The sequence below is a fragment of the Leiobunum rupestre genome, chromosome 6 (genome assembly GCF_980474605.1).
Source record: "Leiobunum rupestre chromosome 6, qqLeiRupe1.1.hap1, whole genome shotgun sequence".
NCBI classification, from domain to species: Eukaryota; Metazoa; Arthropoda; class Arachnida; order Opiliones; family Sclerosomatidae; genus Leiobunum; species Leiobunum rupestre.
Genome location: NC_143389.1, coordinates 35,524,834 through 35,541,643, shown reverse-complemented (window position 1 = coordinate 35,541,643; position 16,810 = coordinate 35,524,834). Strand labels below are relative to the sequence as shown.

At 36.8% G+C, this 16,810-nt stretch overlaps 1 protein-coding gene across 1 annotated transcript in view; it reads right to left on the bottom strand.

Annotated features, from left to right (window-relative positions):
• Window positions 1-16,165, bottom strand: part of LOC149940762 (uncharacterized protein C12orf56-like) — a 28,702-nt gene extending 12,537 nt beyond the window's left edge. The window contains exons 1-2 of the mRNA XM_090178825.1: window positions 15,850-16,165; window positions 15,072-15,171 (exon numbers count right to left, since the gene is read on the bottom strand). Coding sequence (XP_090034951.1) covers window positions 15,072-15,171; window positions 15,850-15,986 — 237 coding nt within the window. The 5' untranslated portion in view covers window positions 15,987-16,165. The remainder of the gene's footprint in view (window positions 1-15,071; window positions 15,172-15,849) is intronic.
• Between the last annotated feature and the right edge of the window lie 645 nt (window positions 16,166-16,810).

The window sequence follows — 16,810 nt, the reverse complement described above, 5'->3', positions numbered from 1 at the left end:
GAAGTATTTATTCGTCTGAAATAGTTGTTTTAAATCATTCATTCGATCCACGTCCCAAAGTATTGTAACTTGATAGTGTTAATAACGGCGGGGATGATATTAATCTTCTAATAATTTACGTCCTCGAAACGCTATCAAGTAAGCCGTGACTCGACTACACAGGGTGCTTCTGATTCTTAACTACAGCGGCCATTGTCTACTTTCGCGCTATTTCAAGCTGAAATCTTTTAATTTTGTATTTTAATTTAAAAAATTAATAGCCTCTTGTTTAGTGCTCAAAATAATTTTAACAATTTTTAATTTAAAAGTAATTAAGTTATTACGTTTTAATTCGGACCCCCGGAGCTAAGCAAGTTGGGCAAGCGCCCAAACAACCCTTTAGTTAGGACCTTATATCTCGTTAACTATTAATATTAGAATTATCAAAATTATTTTAAGCACTAGAGCAAGGTTCAGCCTAATAAGAAAAAGGTAATTCAATTATGTAAATGTTAAAACAGAAACGTTCAGCTTGAACGAAAAATTAGCTTTTACTGTATTTTTCCCCCTTAAGGCCCAAATTCCCGGGCTTATTCATTAAGTCGAAATGGATGAAAAAACTTAAAGCTTTTATTAAGAATTAGTAGTCGCGAAGAAACCTACATCTTGAAAACGGTGTATTTTCTCACCCACGTTCATTAGCCATTTTGAATTCAATTTAACTCAAATAACCCGCTGCCGAATTGGTCCCAGACTTCGCGGAAGCACCCTGTGTACGGACAGTACAGGCGGCTCTGATTCTTTAAATTTAATTTGTCCCGAAAACTCTTAAAAGCTTTCGTTTGAAGAATTTCCGATTAGAGCGAATTTAACGCTATCAAAGGACCGAGATAAGAAGGGTACGTGCTGCGCCTTCTAACGGAGCTGAAATCATACTTTTTCTTCTGCCCTTGTCATCGTGCTTTTTGTATTTTTGCCTGGGCTGTCCGTATTCTCCATTCTTCTATCTTGACTCTCCCATCTAAGTCCTCACCACTTCACCGTGTCAGTAGACACGCGAGTGAAGATGGCAGTAGATATACGTGATAAAAGTCCCGTTATTCCACTTTAACGCTCGCCATTCGCGTATAGCAACGGCGAACCGCTATGGATCTAACCGCTCCCTAACGTCTACGCCCTGCTTTCCACAATCCTTCGCCTCCCGACGAAGACGATAGCTCGTGGAAGGCGGGAATGTTCCGTTAAGGAGAGTCGATGTACTGGAGAATGTCTACTTCGTAAATGGGTGCCCCGTTGGGCTATAATTTGATACGTTTTTCGACAGAAAATGAGTTTGTTTCGGGCGCGTGCTGAGAATTTTTTATAGGGATTTTGTTTTCGTCCGGTTTTTCTGGCGTCGCTCGCTCACTCGTGGTTTTACGGTTTTCTTGTCGTCCCGTAAACGGTTGTAGTTTCGATACAAACAACAAAGGCTTTGTTTCCCCATAAATGTATACCCTCCCCCCCCCCCTATGTTAGTCGGCGCATTCAAGGTTAATACAAAGGCTTAGCATCCGACGTTTTTATCAGGAACGTCTAGACTTCCACGATGCTTTGCAGGCGTTTCGTCAAGCTAACTCGCCAGTGGTGTGAAATAATTCTGGAGTTTCAGTATTTTTATCTTTGTAAGCTTGCCTGTCTAGCACTCTGCCTCTCTAGCACTCTCCCTCTCTAGTTCCCCTGCTAGTTAGACTTCGGTGTAAAGGAGGCTCCGGGCAAATGAAGGCCTTGCCGAGGAGTCAACAGTTGGGCGTTGGTTGACCGGGGCTCCTTCCAAGTATTATTATTATTACAATCCACCCTCTTTAATATGTGTCCTTTTTAATGATGGCCTTGCCATACATCACGATCGGTTCTTCGCCCGTGTCTACCTCGTTATTAGGAAGGAGAATAATATTCCCCATGGCCGTTGAAAGACATCAAAGGATTCGTCATTTGGCTAATTTGATATCGATATGCCGATAGGTTTATCGAGTTAATTAAGGAATATTTTTTCTAAGGTTTTTTATGTACGTTCTTAATTAAAAATTTAAAAAATGTTGTAGATCTATGTATCGACGTTGCCACGTGGATTTCGATATTAGCATAAGTAACATAATAACAATAAGTATGACACTCCCTATTGCTTTAATGCTAATTTTCCAATCGAACCATTTTTTGACTGTGACTTGGACTCGCGACTATATATACGTTTTGATACAAATTTAAGCCTAATATCGGAGAGCACGTTCTGGAGTCACGAGGGGCTTTGGCTTTGTTTCGAAGCCCGCGTGCGAATCACGCGTGATAAAAAAGACATGAGCTCGTGGTACCGAGAAAAACTTTTTTAATTTTTATCCTTTTAGCCTAATATTCCGCCTATCTATCGAAACCAGATATTTCGGCTTAGCGAAAGTCTCGCGTATTTTAGACACTAGAGGGCTCTGTGCTGAGAAAACATCTTGATTGCGCAATAACTATGAAAATCAGTTTGGTTTTAAATCTCGTTAATTGTCATACTTATGTTATTATGTTACTTATGATATTAGTTAATTACTTATAGTGATTTAGCCTCAAGAATTTCATAAACTTCTGGATTTTCGTCTGCAAATCGTCCGCTTAGACGCAAATCCAACAAAAGTTATGTAGTTCTCGTTTTGGCCGCGCGTTTAAAACATCCAAGTATAGCTTTCTCGGAGTTTCATTTTCCAAAATATTAAACATTTTCTGGGATGTTTTCACGTTTTCGTTTTTTAATTCTTATTTTCGATAATCCTTACTATATGGTTATAATTCTATAACCATAAAAATACAATTTTCGATTAAGAAATTCTGTAAACATTTCGAGTGATTATAAATCTGTCAAAGTCGAACTTTAAGGCATATCGATTGTTTACGGTATAGAGCCACTAGAAGATTATTGCGACATCTAATACATAAATCTATAATTTTATATCGCATTTAAATGAATTCGCGATAACGACAATTTTTTGAGTTAAAAATGCTATCGATTACCGCGTAAAAAGTCTATGATGAAATGAACGATCGAAATGCCGGCCATTTTTTGCTCGTTTAGAAAAACCCTTTCGATTTTGGTAATAAAAGTGAAGTGCCTCGCCGATAACATTTGAATATTATTAGGGCTGAGAGGCAAATAAAATGCCGAACACTGTAGAATGCACGTGTATAATACTTAATACGAAAGTAGGTTAAAGACAGTTAGGGCGCCGATAAATTGTAGAGAAAGGGTTAGAGCGACGCGAGGCTTACAACTCGATGACGTGCTACTTGCTACTTTACTCTTTCGTTAGTTTCAAAAATCGAAAATTTATTCGGCCGGAAAAATCTCGAGCGCTGCCTGTCAAATTTACGAACTGACCGAATTACGCTATAGACTATATTTTCCGTCCGCGTACGCTTGATGTCACACTCGACGGAAAATAGACGAGCGGAAAATTATTTCGCGTACGAATTTTCGGCGAACTTTATTTTTCAAATTATTTTCGATCGGGTGTGAAGCCAACTTTTTACTCCAGTTTCGCGAGACGCTCTCGAACTATGGCCTTTTAGAGACGTGGGGGAGGGAGGCTTATTTCCAAATTGGAAAATTTTACGCTTTTTGCACATACATTTTTAACGGTTTTTAAGAGTTCCTGACCCGATTAGCTTTTCCAATTTGCAAGCGCCTGATATTTTCGAGAGCCGGTAATGGGTTATTAGTTTTGGTAATTTGTTTTGGCTTATTTCAAAAACTCATTATGAAGTGGTACTGAAATCAAATGATACTATACTATACTCTACTATATACTATGCCTAATAGGCATTAAAAGTCGCTAGATGATTATTATTATTTTTATTATTATTAATTTGGGGATATCATTTAAATAAATAGGGCTAATTAATTCACTTGGATATCTTAGCTAGAGCCTAGCGACGCCAATCCAACGTCGCCGCCGCCGATATTTTCTCTGGCGCCGAACCACCGCAGCCGAGTCATTTACTTTTCGGCGCACTGCCGACGCCGCCGACGATAAATTTTGATATTTTTGAGATTTTCTACGTTACTTTATTTTTCTTCCTTTAAAAATGTTTTTGAATTTTTTTTTTAAATTTTCAAAATGGGGAGACACTTTAGCCCCTCTGCCGCTGCCGCCGCCGAACACAAAGCCAACGCCGCCGAGGATTTTTGCAAAATCGGTGCGCCGTGCCGCCGCCGCCGGATGAATTTAGAGAAACGCCGCCGCCGACCCAAATCAAATCGACGCTATGCTCTAATCTTACGGTCGTTAATTCGCACAACGTGTAAAAAAAGCAACAATATGCTTGTTGATCCGTGATAATATTGTGGTGTTTTATTCCAAGTCTATTCTTAGCAAATACCGTAATCTCGAAAATTTTATAATTGGTTTTATCAGGAGTTCATCAAAATATAATAAATACGTAATTAAGGGGGTGAAGAGTCAAACGTTTTGCCTTTCCACGATAAGTAGCGTCATGATGAAATTAAACTTCAGCTCCACATACAATTTACAAAACGTAGCTCGTCTGCGTGGGTTCGTCTGCAACTAAAGGATACTTAAAAATTTCTATCTAGATGAACTCCTGATATGATTTAATTTAGATATTTATATTTTATTTTACCATCCGTATTCAAAATGATTTCTACATAACAATAAACCGGCGACGCTGATATCCGGATCGAGTTCAATTTCCAACGATAACGAACCCGAGATAGCTTATAATTTATCCACCTACCAGTTCCGAAAACAGATAAATCTAATTATGTTCAAAAAATATTACGGCATACGTTTTATTATTGCAAAAAATACTATAACTTTGCCATTATAAAAAAAATCGACTCTATTTTGAATATTTTTGTTTAAATTTACAATCTTTCGAAAATTTCGTAAGAAGATTCGCTTGATGTAGGCGTAAGTATCAGCCTTAATATTTTAATCCGATTACACTTAGAACGGATAATTCTTCTTATAACTTTGAAGGATAGGCTCATCCGACAACCGAGGAAGGGGAGGGCTGGAGATTGACCCCTTTATTATCTTATCTTTGTCTGGCATCAAATATATTTTATCCCAAAATATCTTTTACGATCTCCGTCTTATATATACACAGCGTTGAGTTTCCCAGCCTATATATTGACTTTATTACGCCAGAAAATGATACGAGGGTCCGTTAGGTCAATAAAACCGGCCTATACAAGGGAAGAAAGGCGGTTGTGTTGATTTATTCGAGAAATGACCCCGACTGTCCATTCTTTGGTCAGTGGCCTGACAGAAAGGACCGTCTCGAAGAAAGAGAGACCGAACAAACATATTCACTGTTAGTCTTTCTTTATTCGTCAGTCCACTTTCCAATTACCGCGCATCCCAAGTCAATTCTTGCCTCAATAATCCGAAGCACCAACTAAAAGATACGCTGGATAGACGGAAGTAGGCGAAAATGTGATTCCTCCTCCATTCGACTTTTTAAACCAAATTTTTTATATTGGTCATATTTTGTACATATCTCGAAAATATTTGGTACTAATTTGAGTGGCACGATAGCTGGTTTAGATTTAAAACTTTACATAGAGTTACAGTAGATGACCCGGCAGTTATTAATTGATTTTGGTGCCAATTTCGGTCAATTATTTAGGGTAAAACCCAGTATACTTTGGACAGTACCAAACCAAATAAAATTTAGTATTAATATGATTTATTCTGCGCCGTTCAATAGTAAAAAACTCGAAAACCACTTAATATTCCATATAAACGCCATAATTGCAGAAAATCAAAAAAAATCGCAAAAATATAACCAACTGCCAAAACCGAACAATATTTCAAAAAACACCAAAATCATGCAATAATCCAAAATCCGCTGAAGCGCCCAAAAATCCTTAAAATAAATTAATAAAACGACAAACCGACCAAAATATAAAACTACAAAACCGATCAATATTAAAAAGGACAAAACCGACAAAAATAAAAAACTACAAATCCGACTAAAATAAAAAACTAAAAAACCGACCATAATTAAAAACGACAAAACCGACCAAATTGAAAAAACGCCAAAACCGACCAAATTAAAAAAACTAAAAAAATAAATCCTAGTTTTAATTTATTATTTGATAATAAATAAAGATAATTTCATTGATTCTCTCAAGCGACTTCCAATAAATTGTAAGTCGTTTGTAGGTTAAAAATACTCGTAATATTCCCAAGGTCAAAGGAAATAGAAAATGTTATATTTTTAACTTTCGGTTATTTGGCTGGCGGCCTATAACATTTTAGCAATCGATAATTACGTACAATCATTTCCTCGTATTTTAAAACTGGTTTGTACAAAGTAGGGGTGTACTAAATATTTGGTGACACCAAATAATTGGATGGAATACCAAATTGAATATTCGCGAACGTTTTTAAGCATTATTCGATTCGAATCTAATCGATCTTACCTGATCAAATAGTCGAATATTTGAAATTGAGGGTAGACCGATAGAATGTATAAATATTAAAATTTGAAAATTATAGTTAAAATCTTTAAATTAAGATATTTTTATTTTAAATATTTTAACGATAGAATGTATTTGTTTGTGGTTTTTATTTCGATTATTAAATTTCAATGCCATAAATGGATTACTCAGAATTTTTAGAAAAGCAAAGAAGGGTTGGCAAATTATGTTTAAAAAACCATTATCTTTTCTTTAAAGGGAATATAACCCGCAAAGCAATCTTTATGGAAGACCCCTACAATTTTTCAAATTTCCCGTACAATGGCGCCAAACATTTCTAAAGCCAAAGGCAAGAGCGGCTAGAGCTGCAAATGTTGGTGTTCCACACCAAATACCTGAGGTTATATTCCCTTTAACATACGGTTCATTATTTTAAACTGTTTATAAATCACCATACAAAAAATAGCAATAAAAATACTTCATGCCATGATGAAACTCATCTATAGAAAGTAACACTTTATTAAATTTAGTAGCTTCTCTTACGTCATCTTTGCTGTCTTTTATGTCATATGTATTTCAAAAACACGATGCTGCTATGAGCACACAGTGAACACGATAGCCTTTAATCTAAACAATTGTTTCAAGACGTAAAATTTCTGAAAAGTTTACGTGGCATTTAAACCACGGGGAAATCATTAAAAAATTAAATCACCAAAATACAATAAGAATATCAATTATTTTATGAAAATCGGAGCAATTTTATTTTTATTTCAAAATGGCAAGAACATTTTTAAAATTACGGTAAATACTCAAGGTAAGAGAACTTCTATTCCAGCAAATGCCGTAATGTCTGTTATTTCAGAGCACAAGTGCCAACCATCTGTTTTTTCGCTGGCTTAATGTACCGGTACCGATTGGTTTCGTAGCTATATACGTATTATAAAACATTTTCATGGAATATTACCAGGGAGATTATTTTCCTTATACGTAGGTTTTAATTTTTAATTTTAATTTTCCCGGCCAATATTTAGCGTTACGGACCTTGGCTGCGCAATTAAATCGCCTTTTAAACCTAAAACTATTCGTAGCTTGCTCGTGGGTGTGGCTCGCGTTCGTTGTCATGGTAACGCGTATAGGTCGGCCATGACATTAAGACGCCCATGGTGGTCCCGTGGTTATTTCCCAAGATCGTGCGGCGTTTTGCCTCGTGATCTGTGACGTCAAGTTAATGTCATGGCGGCTGTTTCAAGGCGGGGCTTAGCTATGACGTATACCTACGATGCTACGGCCAACGTCATAAGTTAATAAACTGCTGGCTTTTCAGGTGATTAATCACAAAGCGTCTGTTTAACTGACAAAAATTCATTAATTTTTTAGCTTCTCGCGTTGGCCACTACGTGGCTCTATGTAAACTGAAAATTCTAATTCCAGAGATACCCGCAATTGTGATTATTCAATATTTAAGGGTCGTTTTTCCTAGAACATTAAATTGGGTGCTTTGTTATTAAAACGAGAACGTGAAATCTTGCCGAGTTAGTTACAAGAAAAAAATTACGGGTTTTTTCCGATATTTTTGTATAAATTTAAATTCAATATGTGATCCTTGGATATGTTACCAAATTTTCCAAGAAGTGGGTAGTTAAAACGCTGGTAGAAATCATTTACGTAATAGTGAAGTGAGTAAATTTATTCGGAAATTATAAATATTTATCTCTTTCAAAAATTCTACTTAATAATATTTTATTATCTCTATAATAAATTCTAGTGCTTAACGTTTCTGTGCCAAATGTCTTTAGATAAACGTTTCCCAAGGTTGAATAAGATTGCGATTTCCACGTTTTTTCCCCTTAAAGGAAATATAACCTGCAAAGCAATCTTTATGGAAGACCCCTTAAAATTTTCCAATTACCCTGTACAGTGGCGCCAAACATCTCTAAAGCCAAAGGCAAGAGCGGCCAGAGATGCAAAAGTTGGTGTTGCACACTAAATACCTGAAGTTATATTATCTTTAATGAAATAGATTTTAACTTTCGCATATTTAACTCAGCGGATCGCTATCGCCATACAACGTGGTACCGCGGCTTCAGTGGTAAACACTTTCCCCCTGGTGACTATTTCCTGTTTGTAAATATTTTTTATTATTATTGTATTCTTTGTTCTGTCAATAAAATTTTTGTTTATTAGTAAAAAAAATAACATTTCAACGAAGGCTTCGTTGAATCTGCCTTACACTTTTTTTGAATGAAGATAATTTAAACTAAATGAGCTAAGGTACCCGCAGCTGTTTTCCATAATGGCTTCTGATTTCAATAGAGTAATATCGCTCTGTAGCTTTGGGTTATGGCCGCCATTTTGAGGGCAGTTTTTTGTCTGTAGGAAAAAGCATGGGTGACGTCGACATACGTCACGCCGATATTTTTCTATATAGAAACTTTGAGCAAAACGACTAAAATGTACGGATATAATTGTTATCCGCCATTTTAAAAAATGGCGTTGGATTTCAATCAAAACTAACAAACACAAAACAAATCGAAATTTATCCGCCATTTTACAAAATGGCGGCGGAAAATAAAAATTATTGGGTTATTAAGATAACTTATTCACTATCTCACTAACTCACTAACTAAATAGCAGATAAGTGATTTTCCAGGTAAGGGGCTGTTCACGAATTACAGCAAATTAACTTTCTCAACATCCCTCCCCTCGTAATGAGAGTAACAGTTGGAAAGATCCACAGTCCCGGAACTACTAGCTCACAAATACGCCAACCGAATTTATTCATTTATTTTATTTGTAGCAAGCTAATCGTACAATATAAATGAGAAAAACAGGTACTAAATTGCGACTGTATGTTAAAATAATTGATAATTTAGGTTCCAGTTTAAAACTTTAATATGTCACTTAACATTTGATAGAACCTGCCCTCTCCCCCTGTAACATTTAGTAACGTTTTTACCAGCTCTTTACTTCATTATGAAATTTGTGAACGGCCCCTAGTACTGTTAAATAGCTCGATCAAATAACTACAATTTAATGCAATTATTTAAATTTAAATTTTTCATTTTTATCTCATATTTTTACGAGGTTGCAAAATAATATTTTACAATGAAAGGAAGAATAAAAAAATACAATTGTTTCATCTTTTTCCTTATAAAATATAACGAATGTGATAGGAAGATTAAGCCTACAACAATAAATTCTATGTATATTATTTTTATTTCGAAATGTATACGCGTGTAGAAAACGTAAGGAGACGTACTGTTGCGTAATATTACGGAGTCACTGTGTTGAAAAAAGAAGATTAGGGGTTGACACAGGGTCTTTTTTCGGACGTGAATCAGCGAGATGGCGTCAAAGTCACAAATAGAAGGTCATCACGCTGTTTCAAGGGGTTAACCTGGTGTTTACACCCTTTATTGTCAACCCCATTCTTCCGTTAAATTTGTTTACATCACGACTCCTTACATTAACTCCATGGTTTATTATAGATCAATAAAATCGATTAAAATTAAATGAATTCTACCCGTTATCCTTATGCTTTTTATATTACTCTCAAATGTTGTAGGCTTGTAGCGTTATATTCAAGTTCGTTATTTCAAACTTATCCTCCACGACAGAGGAAACAGTGAGTGAAATTCATTTTGTCATTCGTATAGGTCGTTATTTTATTTGGTCGACCTTCCCCGAAAACCTCGCGCGCGTAATACATAAATATTCTTTGTACGAAACCTTGAATTTTTCCCTTCTCCGCTCTCTATCTTTAGTGGTTTTTATTCGAGCACGGATATCTTATTGATTTGGCAAAGCTCTTTAGAAAAGGGGAAAAAATAATACGAGACAAAAAGAAAGCAATTGACGGTGTCGGAAGGACTCTTGTGCAAATAAAGATAAAGATTGACAGGTCGCGCGGTTTTTTTTTCAAGAGCGCCTGAAAAAAATTCGATTGCTTAAGATTTTTGTTAAATTTAAGTTCTTTTTTAAAGTTGAAAATTCTTGTCACATTGTAAGGAATTGAGAAAGTTATTTATCTTTATATTCCTTGAAACGTGACGTCATTGGCATTGAAATATTTTTTTATGTTTTATTAAGCACCGACGTTCCGAACGACAGCGTGTAGACTTCGACACCGCTTTGCCGACGTTTCGTTCAAAAATTTCCGTTTGAACTTCCAGGGGGCTTGGTTTAACCTCTTTAATTGGGTATGCCCACGCGTCAGCTAAAGCTCCGTACGTAGGCCGTAACGTATTGTTTAAGGAGAAGCTGAGGGTCCGTGATTATGACAGCTATTTTAGAAAACTAGGAAACGCGATTATGGCGAAAGTTCAATGGCGTTTTATTTTTATTGATATTTGTCGCGTTTTAAGGACATTGCCATTTGGTGTAATAACCTTTACGTGTCCTAACTTATCTTTTAAATACACTTATTTGATAAACTGAGGGTTTTTTTAACGTTGTTTTTATTATCTGTCTTATTTTTATTTTTTGTAGAGTTCCTGATATTCGATATCTTTAGGCTTTGCCCCTTCGAGTTGGTAGTGTGGGCTTACGTGTACCGCGCTCGTGTATTGCTATTTGAACACTTCTACAGGCATTGTTGACTCTCTATTTTTTGACCTACTCGAAATTTAGCTATAAATAAAAGCTCTTTTACAAAGAGCCAAAAATACAGTTTATCTTGGCAAACTGCATTTTCCTAAATATTTACTCCATCTTGTAAAAATATCGCGGCGGAAATTTCCCAGAAATTTAATCTTCAAAGACCCTATTTGACAATAAGAATCGTCAGATATAATCTCTTAGAATTATAAATTAACAAAATATTAACGAATATTGGCATAGTTTTAAAAATAGATTTTTTTCTAGTAAAAATTGAACTAAGGAACATTTACAGTATCCTTTCATGTTTCTCGTAAAATTAATATATATTTAATATTTATGAAACGGTGTTTAACGTGACCCACAGGTTTCAAAAGGCATTAAAAATTATTAATAATAAAAAATTACGCGTAGTCTTTAAACACCAATGCCAATTATCAATGTGACCAAAAAATACTTTATATTATAACTCTCGGACACGGTACGTATAAAAAGCGGGATCGATCACGTGGCGATTGTATTTCCGTTACTATGGAAACGGCCGGAAGCTGGCACGTCATTGGCTTCTCCCCTTTCGCCGGGGAAAGGCGGCGATTTTCAACTCCGACTCCCCCCTATCCCCCCCTCCTTCGGGTTACATTGAACGAGTATAATTTAAATTGTCCAGCAAAGTAGCGAACGTCAGCGGTAAGGGTTACCATGGTCAGTGGGTCAGGGGCGGCGGCTAGTCGCTTTTCAAGGGTACACTTCGGTGTCTCTCCTTTCCCTGGTTTTTCGTATTTGTACACGGCTTAATGATATAGCCTTTCGATTACCAATAAATATTGCAATCATAAATTATATTATATAAAATATATATATACATATATAAAAATATATATATATACGGAGGAATGACTGGGTGGGGGGGAGACTATGACTAGCATTGTTATTAAAATCTATACGAGGGAGTGTATTTGGAAAATGTAGGGACTGTAGACCGGATATTTATTATGATTCCTCCTCGGAATACAATGTTTGTTGAAATTGAGTTTCCTGTTGGTTTAATTTACAAGTTCGATGGCAAACTGTATAATGGTTTGCAAAATGTGGGATTTCGGGGTGTCTAAACTTTCCAAGTCCGGTCCGACAGCGGACAACGCCCTTGTCCACCCTCCCTTTTTTAATTATTGCTCTTTTACATGTTTTGGTTCGATGTAAGCGAGACTTGTACTTTTTAAATGGAGTTTGCCGGCGCGTATTAAACCATTCGTATTTATGTCAATTTATGAATAGCGGTTTCCAGACAGATGGTATCGTTATTCTAGGTGTATAGCAAACGGAGATGAAAGTTTAGTTAACACGTGACCATGATTTATTAACCTTAACAGTTTTATAAATTTCAACGAAAATGTACGAAAAGAAACATTATTATAATAAAATGGGAAAGCATTGTTAAAGAAACATTTTGGCTAGCAGTTCAAAAACTTTTTAAATATCGGGGAGTTGCATCGAAAAATATCGGAGATCAATTTCAGAGTGATTTTATGGTTTTGAAATATTATCTAGGAATGACTAATTCAAAAATCCTCCAGGAGCGAGTAACTTGAGAATTTTCAAAAATCCTCCAGGAGCGAGTAACTTGAGAATTTTCAAAAATCCTCCAGGAGCGAGTAACTTGAGAATTTTCAAAAATCCTCCAGGAGCGAGTAACTTGAGAATTTTCAAAAATCCTCCAGGAGCGAGTAACTTTCGAATTTTCAAAAATCCTCCAGGAGCGAGTAACTTGAGAATTTTCAAAAATCCTCCAGGAGCGAGTAACTTGAGAATTTTCAAAAATCCTCCAGGAGCGAGTAACTTGAGAATTTTCAAAAATCATCCAGGAGCGAGCAACTTAAGAATTTTCAAAAATCATCCAGGAGCGAGCAACTTAAGAATTTTCAAAAATCCTCCAGGAGCGAGTAACTTGAGAATTTTCAAAAATCCTCCAGGAGCGAGTAACTTGAGAATTTTCAAAAATCATCCAGGAGCGAGCAACTTAAGAATTTTCAAAAATCCTCCAGGAGCAGCGTGCAACTTTAGACTACTCAAAATATATCTGGGAGCCACTTTAGAATGAACAAAATATATCCTCCCCATATTTAAAAGGTTTAAAAACGTCGTTTCGTGTATTCTACTAATTACAAACGTACATCAAGGTTTTTAATTACCAAAAAACAAAACGAAAATATATCCCTGTAATTGGGGGTTTTAATCCTCGCTGTAATTAAATCTTATACCTGATTAACAAATAGCCCATTCCTTTTCTAGAATAAAGTGTCCCCCTCCGCGTGTACTCTGCGATTGAAAGATCAACGCGAAAAGGCCACCGTTCTGTGTTCACTTTGTGTGCTTTTTTTTCTCTCTCTTTAATTAAAGTTCCCCTTCGCGATTAGCAGGGAGAAAAATCTGGCACGAGCAAATGATCTTTTCGGGCTAAATATATCCGAAATCAATTAATTGTTATTAGAGGAAGGCCATATGCCGATGCTGTGGGCGACCCAATAAACCCTGCATTTCACTTACAAAGGCACCTTTCGTTTTTGAGAAGTAAAGACCGCGTAAAAACCTGAATAAATTCGGAAACGGAATTATGTAGGGCAATACGGGTTTGACCCCTTTGAGCGGGCTGTCGAGCGAAGCGTCCCTATTTAGGGCTTAGTTCGCACTGTGTTTCGCCGACTAATTGCCTAACTAGAGTTAAAACTAAACTTGGACAAATTGAACAGTTGATACGCGAAATTTCGAGTTCACATTACGCTAAGAGCGACGATTGCGCTCAGAATAAACGAGCAAACTGCGAACAAAATATGTACATTATGGTGTTTTCCCATCGTCTACTTCACTCTTCCACCATACCACTATTATTATTGATATACTGATGGGTTTTCCATTGCTATATAGCGTTTGTCTTATTTTTATGACCACTTTGATTATCTGTTTATGTTACGCAGGGTACTTCTTAGGATTTTTTTATTTCTAATAAAAAGATCTACACATATTCATCAGCTACGTTGATCGAATAAGTTATTTATCATTTATCAATCTCGGGCACTTGAATATGATTTGGTATTCTCCGCGTAATTGTTTATGGTAAAATGTATCAATACTTTTCCACTTCGAGTCGAGCAATTTAAGTTTATAGCTAAGTGTACAACCCCGAAAGAGCCCTGGGAAGGTCGCGGCCCTCGCAATGAACAGGGACATCTCTAAATTTACTTCTATCCAGCGCGTAAAACAGCGACCAAAATAGATAACTTCATTTGTTTACAATGCCAATATCTGACAAGATAATAAAACAAATGTTTCATAAATTGTCGAAATACGGTCCGACCTACATCTAACAAGCGAATACTATCAGAAGCGGCAAATCCAATCTTACATTTCCCCCGACAACAAACGTGGGTACATTTACGGTATATTTCCAGGCGTGAGCCATTTTCATTGTCAAAACGACGCGAGGGCGTTTATTTCCCTAATTTCAAAACATTCGTGTCATCCACGCGTAAAAAAATACGTAAGAAACGAAAACCGAAAACGGTAAACCTCACGTACAGTTTGCGAGGGATTAAAGGGAGGAGGTCAGGCGGAAAAACGTTGCCTATTTCGTCGCTCCAGCTTTTTATTACACGCGATTAGGCCAAGGATATACGCTGAATAACAATTCGAAGAAATCTAAATTTAATGTGATATAATTTATAACTTTACGCTATGGGAAGATTTAATAATTTCAGAGTCTGCTACGCTAATGTTTCCCAGTATACGGATAAGGAAACATTTTGGCGGCTAACCGGTTAGTAACAAAGTTGGTATCAAAGAAAATGAAATTGTCTCCGGCGTATCTCGCGTCAATTAAATAGCCAACAAAAGAAGGAAAACATTTGGAAATAGCCGCGACAAGCGGGAAAGAATTCAAAGTATTTCATCCCTCTAAATTTACGACACGTCTTTATTATTTATACCGGTTATATTAAACGTTTAATGTTGGTATTCGTGATGTAATTAAACTTACGACGTCAATAGCGTTGATCGAAGCTAAGTGGACGGTGGCTTGGATTTGTCTGGGAGGGTTTTCCACCACGTACAGTTTTTCGTCGCTGACCACCACAAAACTGGAATAATCAAATTTGAAATTTTCAAGGTCGCTTCTTTAAAAAAAGGAAAACTTATTTATAAAATTTATTTTTACACTCGCATTTCCTAACTATATTTTTAAACGAGTTTAAACGAACGGCCGTGACAAGCCCGTGTATTCTATTTTATTTTATATTACTATAATTAATTCTTATTTTTATATTTTATAGATTTTTAAATATGACTGACTTTCCTAATTATTTTTATTCTCACTTTGTAAATTTAATTACTAGAATACTAGTTGTCTGATTTGACGAGGGGTAAGACAGTCTCGGATAATCTGCACACCGGGTTCGTGCATTTAGCACTGTTAAAGCTAAATATTTTCAAGAGTTCGCGAATTCCATTTAGCACTGTCAAAGGTACGGGCCCGGCAGTGTACACCGAGTTCGCAGAGTGTCTTACCCCTCGTGATTTGATTTGGACCCCGTTTAGAATTCTAGTTTTACCATTAAATTATTTCCCAGAAAAGGTATTAATTCGCAATATATTTTACCCCTAATCGTCTGTTTCCCCGCCAAGAACGAAGCTAATTTACAGGGGCTCGAGGCTCGTAGCCCGATATATCCTTCCAAACTCAATTAGCGGAATGTAATCGCGGTCGAATAAGTTCCAAAACGATGCCCCTTCATAATTACAACTTAGGTGACACTTACCAGTAGGCCGGTTTACCATTTTGACTAACGACAACGCACGGTTCGTACCAGGACACTCTGGAATATTCATCCGATAATTGTTTCTGAAGAAAGTTCTCCAGTCGAACGTGTCTCCGAGTGATTTGCTTCTCGGACATTATATCGCGGACGAAAACGTTAAAGTAAACGATAGAAAATAAAAGAAACCAAATAAAACACGATGCGGGACAGAGAAATGGAAAGTGTCAGATTGGTTCGTTGTTTTGCCGCGACAATTGCAGTGAAGTTTGATCCATCTTTTCGCGGGAGCAGGCTGCCTAAGCGTCTGTTCCCTACGCCACAAATCCCGGCTCTGTTTGAGCGACTGATTCTGGGGGAGCGAAACCCGCGCGCACTTTCTCTCTCTCTCTCTCTCTCGCTCTCTCTCTCTCTCTCTCGCTCTCTCTCTCTCTCTCTCTCTCTCTCCGCCCATACTCACCAACATTTTCTCTCCTTTCGAAGGCGATAATTTTATAGATTTTTGGAGACTAACTTTTCCTCTTCGCCGCTAAAAACGCTCTTATTATTGCCCATTAACTTGTGCCCAGAGTATTAAATCGTATAATAGTCGCGAATAATATACATAAATAACAATTTATCGAATTTTTATGATTAATTGAAATTTTGGTCGTTAATTTTATCCGATTACCCGAGCTCTACCAAATGGTATTTTCAAGATATCAAAAAGTATGTTGAGCAGGTGTATAAGAAATCACGGGGCAATTTGAGAGTTACCGCACCAAAGGGGGGAAAATATAAATTTCGACGACGTTGAATTTTTAATTTGGGGTGGTGGAGTGGTTAGCACTTTCGCCTCGCAGCAAGAGGAACCGGGTTCGATCCCAGCTTGTGGCACTGGGTGAAAACTCGGAAAAACTCCTTCCGCGTTGAGTTTGCAAGTTCTCTCCCCACTGGTTTAAGGGGTTTTCCCCCGAGATATTCG